Source organism: Triplophysa dalaica, chromosome 6, assembly GCF_015846415.1.
Source record: "Triplophysa dalaica isolate WHDGS20190420 chromosome 6, ASM1584641v1, whole genome shotgun sequence".
NCBI classification, from domain to species: Eukaryota; Metazoa; Chordata; class Actinopteri; order Cypriniformes; family Nemacheilidae; genus Triplophysa; species Triplophysa dalaica.
Window position 1 is genome coordinate 24,758,031 of NC_079547.1, and position 22,268 is coordinate 24,780,298.

The window sequence follows — 22,268 nt, forward strand, 5'->3', positions numbered from 1 at the left end:
ATCTGCCTAAGAACAGTAAATATATCTTGTTTTTCTGTGTTAAGATACTGTATTGGAAAACAAGACAAACATGTTTTTTTGCAGTGTGGATGGGGAACATTTCTTGATTTTCGGGTGAAAAGTGACCTGCACATTTTTAAAGCTCACAAATGAACATTTGTGTATTTTCTCCGTGTTTATATGTTGATTCAGATATTCCTAATATCACATGCTTAAGAGCTCATGGATCTAAGTAATGTTTACAAAAGTTTACAAAAAAACACACAATTTAAGGACAAATAATGTCATGCGGACTGGTATGGTATCATTTTAATAATATGTAAATGTGATGAGTATTCACATCTCTTCTTTTTTTTAATCGTTGCTTACCACACGGCTCTGATGGTGACCTTGATTCCCGGCGTTAAATCTTGAGGGACAAACTCACAATGGCAGCTTTTATTGTCATCAACAATGTCTTCACCAGGAAGACTGGCTTCTACAAATGGACAGAATAACTCCAGCGTTAATGAACAAACCCCATAAACCTCCATCCACATCCGACGAGCAGGAAATGTGCAAAAATATACTTTAATTAAACGGATGCTTTGCGACTAATAGTTTCAAACAGAGACGGAAAACACAGCAGGCAGCGTTTAAAACCATTTAATAAACAAAACTTATTGAGTAAATATATTAAAAACACTACTTATTTCAGCCCAGATCCAAATGAAGAGCTTATAATAATGATTTATAAGTTGAGCTGTCGGCTTGGAAAAAAAATGTAAAATGAATGTCATTTAACTTCAACACATACTGTAAGTACATAAAATAACCTGCACTTTTATGATTGACAAATAGATGGCGATAGAGAGGCAGAAGTTATCAATCTCAGCTTTAAATGTGTGAACAAAATTCATCAATATTAAAGCACATGTCCAGACTGATAGTTAAGTTGTGACTGATGTGGGTATATTGGATTTGATGTTTTACAGGTTGAATAGTTGCGGCCCGTCTGGGTTGCCTGACCTGAGTTCCTGTGTCTCAAATCTTCCTCTTGCATCTCAATGAGCACTTTACCATCAGCACCCAACAAAGAAAAAAATGGAGAAGACAACATCAGGATCCATATTCATTCAGAAGGGAGAAATCATAAACACACACGTGGATTACAAAGGTCCACTTTCCATAATATGCTGTTCAAATAAAGATTGAGTAAAATTTCAAACTGGCTACATATATATGTTGAAATTGTACAGTTTAAAAGTCAATTAATTTTTTGGCACTTTGTGGAAAGTATAACCGAAGCACAAACTTACAACTTGCTCATAAAAAATATTGCAATATTCCAACACACACTCAACTGACTCAGTCCGAATGTTATGATTGGTATGTTAAATTATATATCTACAGAGATCATTTATGCCATAACAACTAACATGCCAATTATTCAATTAGTTACAAAGATTAGCTAATAAAACAATCTTTCAGCATTTTTTCACACATACGTCTATTATCCACAAACACTGCAAATAAAAGCAAAACAACACTTGACTCGAAATGTTCTGAAATTCTTCATAATAACAAATAAAACACATTCTTGATCACAGAACAACACTAGACGAATAACATGCAATACAGAACAAGAATCCTGATGTATAGAGCTGATTCTATCTTTACTATTTTCATTTTCTGTGAACAAAGCATGGCTGTCTATTGATATAAATCTACTTATTAAGGTTAAATTCTTTATATGGCTATCACGGAAAATGTCAGAGTGACATCATTTTTAAATAATAAATAAGTAAGTGATCTGCAATGTTAAGTTTTAAACAGAGATGGAAATATAAAGGTAACAGTTATGCATTGTGGCTTTAAAAAAAATAAGAACCTGAATCATTCCTCTCAACCGGGGGGCCGAGGTACTACAGGTGATGCGTGACGGTTCTTGAAAACACGCAAAATTTTAAACCTCTATTCACAGAGAAACGCGACTGTGTATCGACGAGAGCAATGTTCTGTCTGAAGCTGCACGCTTGAGCGACCACACACACTCATTGTAGGTCCTGTGCAGTGTGATTTTAGGATGCGCACAAAAGGTTAATATCTACAAAGTATAAAAACGTCAAGCAATTACTCCTACTTCATCTTAAGAAACAGGTGGATCATATAAGTTAAGTATGTTTATAAATATATTAACCTCCTTTCCCCCCACCCAAAGTCTCGACATATTCGAATAAAGTGTTGGAAATGTCAGAAACAGTTTACATTAAGGTTCCCTTCATTAAGCATTTATAAATGTGTTCATTAATGATTAATAAGTCAGCAGGTATAACTGCATAAATAAAAAGGGGGATTCTAACGAATATCGGCCAAATAGTGAGTCACTATTAACTAACATTACATAAATGCTTAATAAATGTGTTTATTCATGTTTTATTTGACTCAAAAGCAGATTCATTATTATTTTGGTGTTGTTTGCAAAATAATCTGTCAAACGGGAGACTGTATTTCAGATCATGATGCTTATCCAAAGCAGTTTAGTCTTGCTTACCAAGATAAATTCCTCAAACATTTGATAAGGTTTAAACACTAAATGCACAAAGGTTGTTGTAAACTTTTTTATTTACGATGTTTTATTAATGATTCAATTACTTACAATAGTTGTAGAAACAGAATGCTTGCTCACAAGGATACATCTCTGATGTGAATCATGTCTTTAGATATATTAACAGCCTGTGAAAGTGCACTTTAAATAAAAGTGGATACCTGTGAAGTATTCATTCACAACCTCAAACTCCAAACTTGAAAAAATATCTTAAGAGTTATAAATGTTAGCAAACCACGAAAGTGTTCCTGAATATGTGAACCATTTATGAAACATACAATAATAAGAAAAATGAACTGGTCTTTCCTTAGAATCCCCCTTTTTATTTACACTGCTTAATAATGCATTACAATTATTAAAGAATACATTTATAAATACTTAATGAAGGGAACCTTAATTTAAAGTGTTAACAAATGTCTTATTGGGCAATTTAACTGTGCTGAAATATTGCGATTACAACACCTAGTGCTGAGCAAATGACAACCTTACCATGAAACATTTTTACCAGCGGTTTTACTATGGTAACAGCACAGATTTTATCATTTGGTGGTTCAGATACCCATGTGAGATCTCTCTTCACATTTGTAAAGCATTTGTTTTATTTTTAGTTCATGATTTTTCATAGTCAGGTAAGAGCCATTTTCAGGATTTTCACATCCATAGCGCTAAATATTCCTCATAAACAGACACAGGAAAATAAATATATAACTATTTGATGTTCTATAAAGAGACATCACTTCTCATTCATTGGGTATTATTGCTTCAGGATTGTGTATTTTATTTTACAGAAATCCTACACAGTTTGCTGTCTCCCAAAAACTGCATCCTTTTTTTGTAACATCCATATGTTTATTTCCTTTTTTTAAATATATATATTTTTGATAGACTGACATTTTTTGATGTTTAGACTCAATCAACAAGGGTTCAGTAAAATATAAACAGATGCTTCAATATAATCGTAACAAATTCATTCTCTGAGCATTTTTATGTCTCGTCCATTACGCTGGAATTGCCCTCCTACTAAACAAAACTATCTTTCAGAATAAGTGCAAGTCTCTCTCTCTCCTGTTGAGTTCAGGATGAAGTGTGAAGGGAATGGCGCATCAATAAAGTGCCTTTTCATATCTTTCTGAACTTGGCCGTCTATATGTAGTTGTGATTGTTAATAAACTTTTGTGTCTGATCCTCAAAGCAAACTGTGATAATGGTCAAATACATCTCAAAAGATGTGCACGGACTGTTTATACAGCGAACAAATCTAAAACAACAGATGAGTACAAGTACAGAAGTGTGCGTTTGCTCAGCAGAAACAGGGTGATTTCACTTACCTTCAGAGTTCTGGCGTGACGCCGCCCCTTTAAAGCGGAAGGCTTGTCTGGTACGACTGCGGTCACAGAAGCTGAGACTCTTGGGTACTTTAGAGGGACTGTCCTCAATGCTGTTGTCTGCGCTGGGCGAGCGACGCACGGGCTGCTGACCCTGAGGAGAACTCTTCCCTTTACTAGCTGAGTTTCTCGGGCTGGAGAACACGCGCTCTTTCAGACTCACTTTCTGACTGTCAAGAAAACATGAGGGTTGAGATGTTAAAGGCTGGAAATTTTTGGGTTAGATGAATCTGTGATAGAATTTCATCAGTGTGAATTTAAATTAATAGAAAGTGATGCACTAAAATGAAGGATTTAGACATTTTAAACATATACTGTATATTTTTGTTTTTAAATTAATTAAATTAAATTAAATTAAATTAAATTAAATTAAATTAAATTAAATTAAATTAAATTAAATTAAATTAAATTAAATTACATTACATTACATTACATTACATTACATTACATAACATTACATTACATTACATTAAATTACATTACATTGAATTGAATTACTCACTCACTCTTTGGTGAAATTTTTTAAATAAAATGTAACTTATAAAAATCTATGTAACAAAAGTATTTTTATGAATAAAAAAGTAAATTATTACTTATAACAAACACTTATATTACGAAAATAATCATATAAATACTACATTTACTTTTTAAAATACTGAAGTTTTGTAATAAAAAATGTATATGTAATATATAAATTATAAGTATATTTAATAAAAAATATGCTATTATTTGCAAATCATCTGTCTACAACACCAGTTTTATTAATATTAAAAACAAAGATTCTTACATTTACTAATAACAATTCCAGAAAACAACCCATACATTTCAATCAAAAAATAAATAAAAAATCCAATGAAAATTAATTGTGTTATTATAACTACAACAAAGCTGTTATGCATTATTAAACACTATAAAAATGTGATAATAAAAATGTTTCCAAATAATGTCGTGCAGAAATACACTGAACAAAACATGTTGCAGATGAAATATGGATGGAAATATTTATGTGCGTTTGGCTTCATTGAACGCTACGCATCTGCTTAAAAACAATGTCAAGACAAACATGCATTCACATAAACAATGTGCCACTGAACATAAATCATCAGACAGATCAATTATTTATAACACAGCGTAATGGGGAAAGCCGCCTCAACCAGCTGGACCGGAACTTAAACCACAGGTGTGATGATCCATGTACAAACATGAATGAAAGAAAATAAAAGATTCACCATCATTCTCTGTGAACTATGAACGAATATACTGAGACTCACCTGGGAGACGGTTCAGGTTGAGCATCTTTCCTGTATTGAACAACCAAATCATACATTTATTAACACATGAAAAATCCTGTGATGACACCTAGAATACTCCGTAAAACACACGCTCATTAACACTTCAGATCATTCACTTGTACTCAGATTATATTTTATTATTATTATAGAGATTCAATAAGAAACTTATATTATGTAGATTCTGCGAGATGTTACCTGAAGGAAAGTCCAGATTTGCTCTTCAGGTTTCTCAGCAGGTCGAGCTGGTTCAGAGGAGGAATGAGTCTAGAGAAGATCACAGACAGTGTTGTGTGATGATTCATATTTTACCAACATCCCATTGAGAAAAATCCACAAAAAAGATCAGTGTGCCATTAATAAATCTAATATCGACTGGGATCTCAAATTCAATCTAAGAGTGAGAGAGAGAGAGAGAGAGATATGTTTGTTTTAACTTTTTGGTAATTTATGGTCAATTACTTTTGACAATATCTGGACACTTAGATCACATCTTCAATCTTTTTCAAATAGTCATATTATTAAAACTGCTTTGAAAATGTTATAAATGTTATTTTGATGTAAACCAAAACTCACCTTTAAAAAAACATTAATTAAAACCAACAAATGCGAAAAGTTTATTGCGACAATGCCCAGAACAATGACTAAAATATTACAACTCGAGAGGATCAACTAATAATTATGACAGATACAGTTGAGCTGGATGTTTGCTTTATTTCTTATAAAAAATGTTTTATGTATTTTAGAATAAATCCCATATTCCCTGCTATGGCGTTTAGCCAAATTGTGTCCAAAAAATACCTTTTAATGTTGAGTAATTTGTAACAAATTCCTCATATTTTATGATTTAATTGAATGTGAGAGGGCATTGAAAGCAAATATTGTACAAATATTGCAACAGCAGCCATGACCTGCTGGTCAAACATGTGATATCAAACTGTGGCATGTGTGTAAAATATGACAAATGGATGCTGGAATGAACGGACAGAAGAGTTGACCTTCACAACGTGCACAAAGAAAGAGTCTGAAAGGTCAGAGAGAGTGGATCGATGCAGAGATCTGACACCCGGGAGGAAAACATCTCGAGCGAGGCGGGGGGAGATGGATTAAAGGCATATATACCTGTACATGGGTACGGATACGGTTCTCTCGTAATAATCCCACGTCGAGTAGAGATCTGTACGATTCAGATTGGTCGCATAAAACCTCCAGGCAGCCTAAAGAGATCACATGACACAATATGATGTTATGTAAGGAATAATGTACAGGCAGACGGTTGATATAAAAAAAAAACCCGACACTGTGATGGGTCTTATTTCGCGATAACAGCCGGCTGCTTGAACATTATCTTGCTTATTACACGGCTACTTGCCACATGAGAAGAAAACTGGACATGAATTGTGAATTTGAAATATTGGATTAGTTCATTTTTACTGAATGCGAGAAAAGAATGCGAGTTATTTTCGGTTTGAAGGTAAGAAATGACATTCAAATGTAACGAACAGGCAATTTGATTTAATTGTTTGTAAATATAATGTCATACATGTTATTAAAAAGCATATTGATTTTTTATTTCTCAAAAAAATCTGGGTGCATCCGGTTACCGTGTGTTATTACTTTTGAGCGGTTGTTATCTGGAAATAACGAAACTGCAAATGTCGCAACCGACCAATCAAAATCAAGCATTCTTTTCCAGAACACCCAGTTTCTTCATTTCTCTCTGTTGATTTGGATCTGGTGGAGGTGACTGTAACTAGGACGATTAGAAGAACCCCATCTTACCTGAATGAGGCCAGCGGCCGGGTTTCGGCGTTTCTCAAAGTGTTTCTGCCGATGCTGTTCCTGGACTTTCAAGGCAAACCCAGAACCCAAGATCCCCTGCGGACGATGGAAAATGATGATGATTGGACCTCAGATCACTGTGTCATTTATCATTTCATTTCTTTTCTAGAGTGTTTTTTTTTGCCGTTGGGTTCAATAAAACTGCCTGTCCATCTTTAACAGCCTCAATCTGTTCCCATCAGAATGATGGTTTTTGGTTGACACAACACATTTACTCTTATCGCTATAGTTCTTCAGGTGTTTGTTAACAACAACAGTATTTACCTTCTGTCTTTTAGTGAGTAAATGTGCATAAAATCCTATTTTTCAGATCACTAGCGCAACATTGATGTAAATATTTAATGACTATGAAGGAAAAACACATCAAGCAGCTGATATGACTCATGCTAAACTTCATGTGTCTACGTCAGATTTCCAAGAAATAATCTATCAAAAGCCTGTTTGACATTATTTGTTAGTTTCCCCTCGGATCCCCGGAGACTCACAGCGGGCAGAGCGAAAAAGGACACGCCGATCAGTGTGAAGGTCGCCGCCAGAAGCCGTCCGTTCCAGGTTATGGGATATTTATCGCCGTAGCCGATAGTGGTCAGCGTGATCTGAGGGACGATAATGAAATCTGTCAGTGACCAAAGAAACCATTTAAGGCATTCATTACCCGGGTCTGTTCTCACACAGGAATTCAATTCATCTGATTGGTTAAAATACATTAACAGTGATTGGCTGATGAGGTTGAACTCTTTTCTGGAAAGGCTGGAAAAGGTCAGACTAAAGATCCTGAATTCATGAAAGTGGAAACGTACATAAAGCCCATAAAATAACTCGATGTTTTTCAGTCTGTAGAGGTTGTTATACTTGAAACCCCTCTGAATGTGACGGTACTCTGGATGTTACAGCTCATGGAATAGTATTGATCCAGACTACATTACAAGAGATCTGCGGACGCAGTACATTGTGTTGAAGTGTATAAGTGGAAAAGAACTCACCAGACCCCACCACAGAGCATCAGCGTATGTTTCAAACATCACATTGTCTTCTTTCTCAGCGAGATACACAAGGAATGATGCCAGGATCAGACACAGAAAACCAATGTACCAGGCAGTGATGAGTTCCTGTCACGGACACATACAGCAAACATGACGTAAAATAATCTTTATATAAACACACTTGAAATGCTTTCAGACATTTTATTTGATTTCTTCCAATTGTTGTACAAGGATAAAATAGCACAATGAACCCAGGGCTAAGCTACCATTTTCATTTCCACTTTGTTTAAAGTCCTTGAAAAGGTTAAAACTTTTTATTATTTATTTTCAGTATGTATTGCATTAATTTATAACTGTGTCATGTAAAATATAAAATAAAATAAGTAAATGTTTCTTGATGAAAAAAAAATATTTGTGCTAAAATCAAGACAAAAGTTTTTAGTAAAGTGTTTATCATGACTTGTTTTTCCAAAGTTTTAATTAAAATGGTTAAACGGTGGGTATTGTTGTAAAAGTATGCCAAAGACTCAATTCAGTTTCATCATCAAGTGTCTCATTTCTCCTCCCATCGCTTTATTTTTGTAGATTTACATTTTTTAATAAAATCAAAATAAACAATATAGATAAACCATAGCTCACTCCAGCAACGTTGTAAAACGGTTTGCCAACTGTTAACACAAATGATACACATGCACGCCTTGGCAACAACATGACAAAAAGCCTTTAGTACTTTCGAAGGTTAGCCAGGCCATTGTGGTTCTGAGATGATGACATCAGGGTCAAGTTAGAATTTGTCATCATTTGTTTGGGGTTAAATCATTCGCATTTCTTCGCAAACTCCCTGAGGACACTGAGAAAGGGCACACGAGCTTAAACACGGGCCGGACGCAACACCACTGCAACCCAAAGAACTCAAAACATCACCTTTTTGAGCCTTAAAGACGAAATGTGCTTAAACATGTCCATTTACATAATAGGTAGTGATTATTTCACACATATAAACTACTAAGTGGTCGGCCAGATGGTCAGTGAATAAACAGCATGCGGTCCATAGATGTGCAGTTTAAGGTTGACATCATGGGTATGTTGTTATGGCCTTCATGTGTGTGCCAAGCTGATGCACAATGAAGCCTTGGGTCCTCGAGAACTGAAATGAAACGAAAGGTTGAGACGGTGAATCCCAAGGACGCCGGGGATGCTGAATAGGCAGCAGTTATGCCAACCATCTCAGCACGACATCTGGAGCGGTTCCCAAATACAAGTAATTTTGTGCCTTTCACAAATGTTTCGCTAACGTTCCCAGGAATTTATGAAAGTTTTGAACATTTAGCAACATCAAATGTTTAAAAAACATTCTTTTAACGTTTTTATAACATCAGCCGATGTTCTGCGAATGTTCTCTGCACCAATGACTAAACAAAAGGAATTATCTCCTCGTGGGCTGTGCCGTGTAAAATGCCTTTGCTTTGTTGGAAACACATAAAAACATGGCTTGTTTGTTCAATAAAGAATTTGAAATCATCAGTCTCTTTATCTACCCAATAACAACACATGTAACCTATATAGCGTTTCATTTATACAGCATTCATTATTTATCAAACTATCACTCACCCTGCCAGCGTGCCAGTGTTGAAATGCTTTGATATTTCAGCACGCTTACAGTCAATGTGCAATTTCTATTGCGTGTCTGTTTTTTTTCAGATGGAATATGTTTGCGTTTTAAGAAAGCAGAAAATGTTCCTGTGCGTTTTGAAAGAGGAACCACGTAAGATGGAGCAGCGCAGCTAAAAATAGACTCGCACAGCAATGCAGGAGATTCACGAAACTCTTTCTGCCAACTCATCATTAACTGAGAAGTGTCAAGTCCCAGCGACCATGAACATGATTTAACATCCAAATAACACAATCAAATCCTTGACCTTTCTCCCAATGAGATTAAATAGAGCACAAGTAGAAACTTTCAGTCTCATCTGTGTCTCAGATATTTCTCCTGTGAAAAAGAGTCGTTAGAGTTTCAGAAGAGATGTCAACAGTGTGTCAAACTGAGCTCAGATTTATCAACTCTGCAATCAAAAGTAACTTAAATCAATTATGTAAAAATTAATATTTCGTTGTGCAGGAGCACATCCGGCGACCCGAGTTCGAATCCCAGCTTGTGGTCCTTTCCCAGCCTCCGATTCCCTCTCTCTCATCCTATAACTTCCTGTCTCACTTTCCACTGTCCTATCCATATAAAGATGTATATATAAAATAGTATACATAATGTATACTATAATGTATACATATAAAAGACCAAAAAAAACTAAAAACTAAAATGACTAAATCCATCGCAATGCTAAATAGGACAAAACATATTTTAGATAAAAACATATTATAAACATTGTATTGCGCACTTTTAGTTCAATACTTAATTTATTGTGTGGTGGTGTGAGGCCATACATACTAAACTAATATATAAGCAATATAAATGTTACAAAAAAGAACTATAAGGATTGTAAAACTGGTTGATTATTACAAACCAACAAATAAATTGTTTATTGAATTGTGTGCTTTAAAATGATTTGTTTTAGTTCATTTCCAACCCGCTGAGTTAATGTTTAAAGTTTACGGTAATTTGCTGCTAGTTAGTATTTCGAGTCTGTTCCAGTTAAAAGAAAGTTTGTATCATTTAAATTGTGCAAACTACAATTATGTAAGTCAAAATGAGATAAGATGATAAATAATTATAGATTTAATGAGTGTGTATTGTATGTATTAATTATATGATTGAAGTGACATCTGGAATGTTTATTTTGTGACAAATGTAAGCCTATTTCGGGAATCGTTTTCTTCTTCTTTTTTGGATTTTTATTGTTTTGTTTTGTAAAACAAATTGTTGAGGTAGTGTCGTATATCAGATCATAATGTATAAAGGTTAGGCCTTAATAAGTAAAGGCTGCCGCCAACACATTTTAACATGTATTTGCTTTGTTGTGGAAAGCTGTGAGAACCGAAATAATATAAATAAATATTATTGAAGATCTCAATATGAACTCAAACTCCATACTCTAGATGAATTATTTCCCTTTAGCGCTTTTAGGAAAAACATCTGAAAGTAAGTTGATATAATGGAAAATATGACTGCAAGTTTTTTTGAAGGGCCGACGTATTAATCCATTTTAATTGACTCATTTTTAACCATTTTTCTTAGTTACCTTGCTGTGAGCATAGACCACAGACCCCAAGAGTTTCCATGTTCCTCCACGCCGATCCATACGGATCATCCGGAGAATCTGGAGGAACCGAAGACTCCTGATGGCGGAGGTGGCAAACACATTCCCCTGCGTTCCAGCAGCCAACACCGAGATAGACGCGATCAGCACCATGATGTCTGTGAAAACATTTGGCAGACGCTTTTAAACTCGATGTATACCTTATTTCTCCCTGTGAACCAAAGTCCATACAAGGAGTTCTAAACCAATGCAGAGATCAAGCTATACAGATTTACACGGATCCAACATGACAATTATTTCATAATTTGTTCATTCTGATGTCACTGTATTGAAGCAGAACACAAAAGAAGATATTTTGAAGAATGTTTTTAACCAAACAACATTAAACCCCATTGACTTCCATTGTACGAATGCAAACCACCGAGACATTTCTCAAAACATCTTATTTTGTGTTCCACTGAAGAACCAAAAGTCTTTATATAGACGTCCTCACCGATAACACAGAATGGTTTCCGGGCGAATTTGAGTCTCCCCCTCCATCCTCTGTATCGACAGCAACATCCCGCAGACCAGATCCTCACGATGTATTCCACTCCAAAAACCACAATGGTTACAATTTCCTACGTGGACACACACGTCACGATAGCTTCAGTCAGCACATAAACATGTTAAATCAATCTCATCGGCTACTGTGAGTTAATGTACCAGTATGTAGAGGGCGTCTTCAGAACTCTTCTCATATTCTCTGATGGTGGAGAAGACAGACAGGACCAGACACGAGAAGACCAGCAGAAAGCTGAAATAAAGAGAGGAAAACTTAAAACATTACAGACATCGTACTACAGTATTCTCATGACGAAAATATGAATAATGGTTATAATGGAAATTGAATGGAAGGGTGTCTCTGTGTCTAACTGCTGGTGTTGTGTTGTGTTGGGTTCTATTTGTGAAATGCTATCTGGGAACTAGTAGAACTCCATTAAGTCCTACTGGAATAAAACCCAAAACACACTACAAAAAGGAATGTTGTAATGGTTTTAATGGTAAACCACTGATGGTTCATAAAGATAGAATGGAAACTATGAGATTGATATTGTTTCTTCCAGCAAGCTCAGCAGTTTGTTTTTAAAGTGCCAAAAGGCAGAAATGAACCAGAAAAAATCAGATGAAACAATCAGTTAAAACTTCTTCTTGATCTATAAAGATATATTTATTTAACAGGTCATTCGTATAAAAAAAGAACATGCAGTAAAAGCTCGTTTACAATCCAGAACATTTAGTAAGGAAATAAATACATTCACTGAGTGACTAACACTTCAATCTATATGTACAGTAAGTATGTACTCTATATAAATCTATATGACATTTGTAAATTAATACTCGAAAAGAGAGACAAAAGACCCGTCCTCCAAACCCCATCTACCTGTCCATATTGCAACATTACTGGAACATACTGTGTGCTCTCTCTCTCTCTCTCTCTCTCTCTCTCTCTCTCTCTCTCTCTCTCTCTCTGGTCCTCATAAAGATAGATGTACAAGTGCACTCACATCACACACACTTGGTGATGAACAAACTTGCATTACACACACACCCCTGCACTACACACACACACATTCTCATATCACACAAACACAGTCATATCACACACACACGCACTTGTATCAAACACACACATGCATCACACACACTTGGTGAAGAACAAACTCGCATAACACACACACCCATCTACTACACACACACTCTCATATCACACAAACACAGTCGTATCACACACACACACACACACACACTTGTATCACACACACACATGCATCACACACACTTGATGATGAACAAATTCGCATCACACACACACCACTGCAATACACACACAAACACACACACACACACACACACACACACACACACACTCTCATATCACACAAACACAGTCGTATCACACACACACACACTTGTATCACACACACACATGCATCACACACACACACACACGCACACACACTCTGTGATGAACACACTCTCATTACACACAAACTTGCAAACACACTCGTATCACACACTCTCACACTCTGTGATGAACACAATCATCGCATCAAACACGAAGTCGCATCACACATACACTCTCATATCACACAAACACGGTCGTATCACACACAAACTCGTATCATACACACACACTCACATCACACACACTCTATGATGAGCACATTCGCATCACACACATATTTCATCACACACATGTAGGCACACACACACAGTAAGGTTCAGAAGACTCAAAGTCACATTGACTGGCAGAGAAGCACATTTCAGTCAGTAAAGTGGTGGAGAAAGAGTTTGTAGACGCTCAGACAGAAGTTCAGTAATCCTGCCCGCCGGGCATGTAAAGCGTAATTGAACTTAACACAGAAACTGAATGAAACATATGCTCTGATGCCCAAGAGTCACAGAGGACCCACTTCTGTTTAACATTTTAAAGATGTTTTCTGCCCCTCAGAGTCTATTTTTACACCCTCAAACATCCTGCTCAGCAAATTCTGCAAACAAACATCAAGAGGGAACAAGAGCGTTCAGTGTCCACCGCTTAATGAGGATGAATTACTTAGAGATTAAAACAAAGAACAAACACACACACACACACACAGAAACACAATACAGAAGATGAGACGGAACTTTCAGGAGGTAAAACATGTCATTACAACAAAACCTCTGAAGTCTCTGTTGCCAGGCAAACGCTTCCAGGTCCTGTTATAATGTGTTTCTAACAGACCTGCATTCAGATGTTGTACAGTTCAGTTGTTTTGTTCACAAAACAAACATGTTTAATGAAACAAAACAGATTTATGTGTAAATCCAACATTTCTTATGTAAATTCAGTTCTGTCATGTTAAATAAAAGAACAAAACTCTGTATCCCTTAATTAAAATCTTAGTATCCTACATCTTTTGATAAAACTGAAGGAACAATTCATTCTGTGTATGTATTTATTGTAAAGCTAACATTTTATGCACTAAACAACAAATAAACAACTTAAATTTGCTTAGAACTAACAAGAATTTGTAAGTATTTTACAAGGTGGCTAATTCGTATGATTTGTATGTGAATTATAAAAAACATACAAACATTAGAAACAACAACCTGATCTTATATAATTCATAACTATTTTACAAAGCGGCTTATTCGTATAGATGCGTACGTTGTGAATCGTACTAAAACGCAGGATTAATAGAAAAAAGCCCCATCCTAACTTCACCGCCGCAGAAAGCAAATTGTACTAAACTGTATGAATGATATCGTACAAATTCATACAAAACGTAAAATAGCACATGAGACGTTTTAAATAGTTTGTGTCTGTGAAAACAGCCATATCAAGATTGATCTTGCTTGGCAAAGGTTTCTTTACAGAATAGAAACGTGTCTAATATCTGTGTCCTCTTTGGCTCTGGAGACAGAATCTCAGTCCAGTGGATTGGGTGACAGATCCGCGTCTCTACTTATAGATTATTGACTGTGAACAAAAACCCCACATCGTTGGAGAGAACAGTGCGAAATCTGTCCTTCTTTGGGCTGTGAGTAGTTTTTCTGTTGACGGGGACAAACCTGCGGGTTCAGCCTCATGATGTCACACACACGAGAAAGCTGTTCTGACTCAAGGATGAAATTAAAAAAAGATGAATAAAAAGAAAAGAATAAAAACATTCCCTGCTGAAAAGATGGTGATTGTTGGCACTGCGCTGGTCAAGCTCGACTATCATCACAGTTGAAAAACCATCAAGTGCTCTTAAATGGGGAAACTGGTTGACCAGACACAAGCATCATCAACACATCATCCAAAACACATGATGTGCTGGTTAGCAGATATTGAGAGAATTCTCAAATCTCACATATAAGACAACAGAATTCAAGATGTGAGGAATCTCTGTTATATGTTGGTGAACAAACCCGTTCAACGCTTCTTTTAGACCTCAACAACATCACTTCAGAGATTAAACTTCTGCTCAAGTGTCATGTGCATCTCATATATTTCTTCTAAGAAAAGGAGTCAGAAATCTCACAAATGTCTCTGTCATTAGAGTTTGAGAATAGATGTCAACAATGTGTCAAACTGAGCTCAGATTTATTATTGAAGATCTCATTATGAACATTTCTCATATGAATCCAGATGATTTTACCTCTACGTTCCTTTGACACCTCTGGACTCTTCATGGGTTACTTTCAACAGTTACGCTCTCACTTGTTACTCTTTTTATTTCTCATTAAGATATTTTAGGAGAAACATCTGAGACCAAGTTGATACTTAAATGAAACGACTAAGAACCTCCTCAAGAAAATACTGTCATATTTTCATAGTACATGCCATTGTATAGTATTTTCCTAATATTGTATTCTGTATTTATTCACACTGTATATCTGCACTTGCTAATTGCACTTCTGGTTAGACCTAAACTACATTTCGTTACACTGTACTTGTATATGTGTAATGACAATAAAGTTGAATCTAATCTAAAAAAAGTCTACTGTAAAAGAGCAATCTGTGAGCAATGACATTTCTTGCAGGCGAGACTTGAAACGCTCTCATTTTCATCTCACTGATGTCGATGAGAAACAATATTAAATCCATCTGTGATCATTTGCTTTGCAGAAACGGCCACAAGCTATTTCCAACAAACCCGATGTTCCCTCCATCTGACACGCAGAGACACACACACACCAGTTCATTACTCCTGCTGTATTAATGTTTCTTATCCAGATGATTGTTTAATTCTTCAGAGCTCTGAGGTTTACCCCGGCGTCTCTTCACCGTATTCAAAATATTTACGGTGAGATTTATTAGTGTTCTCTATATCAGTGCTTCTCCAACTGTAAGGCCATCATGTGTAGAGTTTGTCGCTCTGTATCCCTTATGATCTAAAACATGGGATTTTAATTAAACCCAATTCATATATACTTATACAATTCTGGAACATCGATTACTCTGATGATTGTCTTTTTTTACATTTGACTGCACAAAAAACACATCATACATTTCTATATTTTATAAAATGCTATAAAACTGTGGCCCCCCTGGATCCATCATAGGGCCCCCCTGGGGTGTCACGTCCCCCCTTTGAGAACCACTCCTCAGTGAGACAGGACACACGGCTCTTTCCAAACTCTGTAAAGAGCTCACTGAGATCTCCAGACAACAGTGATTGACATGAATCCATGATAAACATTTGTGATCTACTGCAATCGTCTAATCTGGCTGTACTATCGCACGTAAGATGTGACGCAGCAGATGAAGATTTCAGAAACAAGCAGCATCAGTAAATCATGCTGGTGTATACTGGCTGCAGGCAGGAGAAAACTCTCAATGCTTTTAACAAAAACAAGAGCGATGAATGATGTCACAGGTGTGCCCTCGCCCACATGTGACCCTCAGGAGCTCTCAAACACACACACACACAAGTGAATCCCTCATACACTGCTCATAAAAATGAAATGAGGTGTGTGTGTGTGTGTGTGTGTGTGGTGCATTGATTAAAAACACACTAATAGATGATGACAGCTCTCATTTCAAGAGTCATTTCTGAAGTGTGAAGGTTGTTGGGTGACAACACATGAACTGTCTCTCTCTCTCACACAGACACACACACAGAGTGAAGAGGTGTGTGTAGTCTGCAGAGCTATAAAACTGTCGCTGAAGGGGCTGGAGGTCCTGTGGGTTTTTTGGTTGATCGAGCTGTCAAAACTCTTTTCCTTCGGTCACTGCTTTAAAAAGTAAGAGAGAAAGAGCGAGAAAGAGAAGGGTGAGAGAGAGAGAGACAGAGAGAGACTGGCAAAAAGAACATTTGTAGAGTGCATATGCTACAAGCTGCACACCACTCAGTCCACATACTTCATAACCAGCTAAACCAGCATAAACCTGTTCACACCAGCATGGAAACTCGGCCATGTTTCCAACGCCTCTGGGCAGCTGTTTACGTCATAGCAAGTGCACAGTCCGTTCTACTTAAATGGTGTAAATCAGATATTTCCAAGATCGCTGGCAAAAATCACAATTAAACGGCATATTTCCCTTCAATAATAAACAAGTCATGTACTGCATCATAACTTTGGATGGCAACCTTAAATTGCGCGAAAATCTGGTTTTTCGATGTCGCCTCGTCTACTGAAAATCAACCATGTTATTTTGTGGTACAATTGTAGTAACCGTGTTTATTTGGTGTATTGAGTTAATAGTGTTCGTAAACTATGGGTATTTAGTGGTAACCATGTTTTTTTTTTCAATAAGGCTGGTGCAAAAGGCTGGCAAGCGCCTAACGAGAGCCTCGCCCCAGAAAATCGTTAGTCTTTACTGGTTTTCAATTGGCTCATTTTACTGGAAGGCGGGACTACTTTTGCTAGAGCGGCCGTATTGAGAGTTGCATTCATGCCACATCTTTTTCATATTAATATCTTTGGCTAGACTCACTACACCAGATATAAACTCTCATTTAAACCCTAGTGAGGTCGTCTTCTTAAGACACATCCGGACAGACACATGTTATCGCAGACATGACTGAATTGTTATCAAATCCTGATCAAAATGACAAGAGCAAGCGACACAGATTTAAAAAGATACACAGATTAGATTATAATCATGTCGGGATTGATCAGGTTTTTCAGGAAACAGATCATAAACAAAATCACATTCTTTCCAAGGTGTGCAAGAAGATTATTAAAACAAAGGCAATGTGTTCATTTAATAAAAACGTACCGAGGTCAATTTTTTCTTTTTTACTTTTACATTTTTTATTCAAAACATTTAGAAAGTTCTATTAAATTCGTATTCTTTTATTAAATTTGTTTTATTCTAAAAATCGAAACAGTGCTTTCAATAACAAACAAACCAACTGGCATTCTATGTTATTACATTGAACACCTAATAAGTATTTCAGGTAATTGCTCGGTATGATATTTATATATTTTAATTACAATCCTCTCAATCAAGATCTTAGTAAAATCACCACGCACCTAATCCTCTAGCTCTTGATCTTTTATAAGAAAACGGTTTTGCAGAGTCTCTCCGGTGTTTGGACTGATTCCTGACAGCTTTATCTCAGAGTTCTGCTTTACACCGGCTGAATCTGCTTCTCTCTGGACTGAGAGAACATTCACAGCTTTTGTCATGTTGAGAACATCCATACACATTTGACTCTGTCTCACTTCATCTGCTGCATCGACGGAGAAAACACTGATGACATTAATGAGCCAATAAATAAATTGCATTAAATCTCTATATTGTGATTGGATAAACACCTAATAAATACATAAACCTGTCACTTCACATCAGCCGAACAAAAACCAAGATTGACTTTTTTTGCTGTAATCTCTCAGAAACACTGGACCTGATCTATGATTTACAGTCAATTCGTAGCACAATTTCAAGTGATGAGAGTTGCTTAGAAACAAATAATCAGAAGGAAACGAAAACTCCTTCAGCTCCAGCAGACGTGCGTCTTTAGGGCGTTTTCAGCAGCTTTCATGTCATACACACGCTGAGGATGAATACTGTGTTGCAGGGCAGATGGCCACATCTCTCTCACACTGACATCACACCGCTCCGTTCACAGCGGATCTAAACGCTGGTGCCTGATTCACACCTGAGCCGAGAGGTCACACACACACACACCTGATAATAACGGGTATTCATCGAGAAAAGTGCTGATACAGACTGCAGCACGCTAAACACCACAAACACACGTGTCATGAGATGAGGGACAGAAATGCAGTTTACACAGATTTCAAAGGCGAGACGACACAAACTCACATCAGCACCACTGATGTTATCGCTCAGATGTGCACTTTCAGACCTCACGAGATGAGATGGAGCTTTCAGTTGTGTTTTAGTATCAATGTAGTCTCAGATGTTTCTCTTAAAATTGCTTCAGGAGAAATAAAAAGAGAAACAACGAGAGTTGTAGAGGTAAAATAATATTGATTTGAGTAAAGGTGACAAGAAATGTTTGAGTTCATATTGAGATCTTTAATAATATCGACTTTTAATTGCAGACGAGACAAATCTGAGCTCAGATTGACACATGTCTTCACATCTCTTCCGACTCTTTTTCGGACTGAGAAATATATTATTTTATCTAAAAATAAAAGGATGTAATGTAAATGAAAGAATTCTTTTCAACAGTGTTTAGGTGAAATGCACTCATGTCATTTGGTGAACATCTTCACCTCACACTTAAACATTGAGACTGCACTTTATTGATTTAACTCATCTGCGTTCTGAACGCTCGAATGAGCAGTTTTTGCTGAGTGCGTGTTACTCTGCATGTTATATAATGAGAGACGTCCGTCTGAAAACACTCTAAAGACACATCTGCAGTGAAACCAGCTGCTGTATAATTCAAAATATCCGTTTAGGACTCCTAAGATGTTAACAGCCAAAGTTCAGGTCTATTTTATTTGTAAAGCATTTTGCAAAATACGTATTGTTTCAATTTATCAACACCACCTCTGACTACAAAACCAGTTCATATAATGACTACAGACTACATATACAAATAATAATATGACTAGCTGTCCATACACTGTTTCTGACAATACAGGCAAATCAGTTAATTGTTCCAATAAAATAAATTATAATAAAGAGTTTTCATAAGAAATAGGAAGACGCCTATGCGTGGAGAAATGAGTTTCCAAGAAACATGACGGGAATAATAATCTTCCAGATTTTATTTCAAAGAGATTTTAAAACTGGCCAAAGACACACTCATAATGTCTAAATTTCATTGCATCAGATTAAATACCAAAGCAAGTTTCATCTGCAAACAAATGCTAGACGTTTGTAGAAAAAAAGTTCAATTTTACAATGACTTTTAATCTGTTGGCGTCAGTGTGATTTTTAGTGGATGTATGAAGTTATTTCATATTAGGTTTACACAGGTGCCCTATAGCAGAAGAACTACAGACATAATCCACTACCACAAACTGTAACAATACTTAGTTTTTGTGACTGATACATGCTTTGATACTCATAAGGAAATGGATTTGAGGTGTAATCACTCTTTATACTCATTTAGTTTAGCTGCCAGACGTTGAGTTTTGATTGTGAGGACTCATGTGTTTGTGGAGCTGTCCGCACGCTGTGGTGCTGAAACTGCCACATTCACTCTCAGACAGTCGATGATGTTTAAAAACATTTACATTACATTTATGCATTTGGCAGACGCTTTTATCCAAAGCGATTTACATTGCATAAACCTATACATTTATACTTAGGTATGTGCAATCCCCTGGGACCAAACCCACGTTGATAACGCAATGCTCTTACCACTGATCTACAGGAAAGCACACTCTACACTCCAAAGTCACTTGCATCACCAAGCATATTGCACTTTAATAAAATCTAAGAAAAACACCCAAAGAAGCACAACGGTCGATCGGAGTAAGAAAAAGTCAAAGTCTGCTTTATAGTCAATTCTGCCACATTTACTGTACATAGGCCTACATATAGAGAATTGAAATTGCATTACTCTCAGAGCCATGGTGCATACAAATAACACTACACAGAATGATAAAATATATATAAAAAGGAAGATCAAGTGCAAGCCAGTGAAATATACAACAGTGTATATACGCATGTACCAGCATATTCTCTCAGGAGCTTTCCATGTTAACAACACGGTACATAAACATGGCAATCACTGAGTACCATTATACATAAATACAATATACTGCCACCTCACTGTATCGTGGAAAAAAACGACGGTATATTTCTGTCTGTACAACAATGAAGGAGTCGCTGTACCAGATGTCTCCAGATCTAGAATATTACTCCAGTCCAGAGCACGACAGAATGAGTAACAACTCTGCATCGTTCCCGAGTCACATGGGCCGACGGGATTTTCGTAAATAATTCACAAAGCAGTTTCGCGTAACGCAACCGCGCGCCACTGCGCTGCCCGAGACGTTCATTTCCCTTTGAACTTTCACTTTAACAAACAAGCACATCTCAACACTTGCTGTTGGGAAACATAACGTTACATTCTAGACTGAATTATGAATCAGAATCAAACATTCAAAACCAACATAAAGATCCATTCGTGGATAAAACGTGTAAGAAATGATTCATAGACTTGAATACGCCTTAAGGGAGATTGTTTAAGAAACCAAACCAGCAGAAGATGAACTCATCTATCGGTGAAAGATTCACCAGCCTGTAAACATCTCCAGAAATAAATGGAAGTAACTGACACGCGCACGTCTCCTCTGCTTGTTTTGGTGGACACATATGAACACACTATGATGCAGCTACTTACACGTAAGCGTGATAGATGAACGCCCATCCCCGCGGTCTCTCCAGCACATTGTAAAGGAAATTCTGCAGGCGTCGGTAGAAAGCGTTGCGTTTCGGCGGCCTCTTGCCCGAGATGCTGGAGCGCTGCTTGCTCAAGATGCTGCCGCGCTTCGTTTCGTCTGCTCCCGCGATGAGCAGCGCGCCGTCTCGATTCGACTCCGTCGCGCCTGCCTCCAGCCCCACGAAGCCCACCTTCAGCTTCTTCTCGGCTTGCGGGCCGGGATACACCCCGCCGTTGCGGGATTTCTGCACCATGCTGGAGGTTCTGCCGTCATGGAGATGCGCGGGAACGGGTGCTGATGCTGGGGGTTCTCTGAACTGCGCCAGGTACGAGCATCTCTGATCTGGGCGTGAGAGGCGCGCGGCGTGCGCTAAAGGCGGATGAAGACGACAATCTGCAATCTGCAATCTCTCTCTCTCTCTCTCTCTCTCTCTCACTCTCTCTCTCACACACACACACACACACACACATTCTCCTCCCTACTAACAAACCTCTCTCTCTCGCTCCAAAAATGAACCATAGTTACTATACAGTTATTAGTTAAATAAAACGTTTTTTTCTTTAGATAAACCATAGTTCAAACATTGCAATATGGTAATCAATCCGCTATAAAAATGGTTACTGCACTTATATTACAGT

The 22,268-nt window shown here is 37.0% G+C and overlaps 1 protein-coding gene across 2 annotated transcripts in view; it reads right to left on the reverse strand.

Moving 5' to 3' along the window:
* LOC130424966 (potassium voltage-gated channel subfamily KQT member 2) overlaps positions 1–22,024 on the reverse strand; it is a 30,906-nt gene extending 8,882 nt beyond the window's left edge. The window contains exons 1-13 of one of the 2 annotated variants that reach the window (XM_056750986.1): positions 21,591–22,024; positions 12,004–12,094; positions 11,792–11,918; positions 11,281–11,456; positions 8,087–8,212; positions 7,589–7,699; positions 7,044–7,139; positions 6,384–6,478; positions 5,460–5,528; positions 5,244–5,273; positions 3,916–4,142; positions 1,009–1,053; positions 370–478 (exon numbers count right to left, since the gene is read on the reverse strand). In XM_056750986.1, the coding sequence (XP_056606964.1) occupies positions 370–478; positions 1,009–1,053; positions 3,916–4,142; positions 5,244–5,273; positions 5,460–5,528; positions 6,384–6,478; positions 7,044–7,139; positions 7,589–7,699; positions 8,087–8,212; positions 11,281–11,456; positions 11,792–11,918; positions 12,004–12,094; positions 21,591–21,883 (1,595 nt within the window). In that variant the 5' untranslated portion in view covers positions 21,884–22,024. The remainder of the gene's footprint in view (positions 1–369; positions 479–1,008; positions 1,054–3,915; positions 4,143–5,243; positions 5,274–5,459; positions 5,529–6,383; positions 6,479–7,043; positions 7,140–7,588; positions 7,700–8,086; positions 8,213–11,280; positions 11,457–11,791; positions 11,919–12,003; positions 12,095–21,590) is intronic. The other variant, XM_056750987.1, reaches the window with a different exon arrangement.
* Between the last annotated feature and the right edge of the window lie 244 nt (positions 22,025–22,268).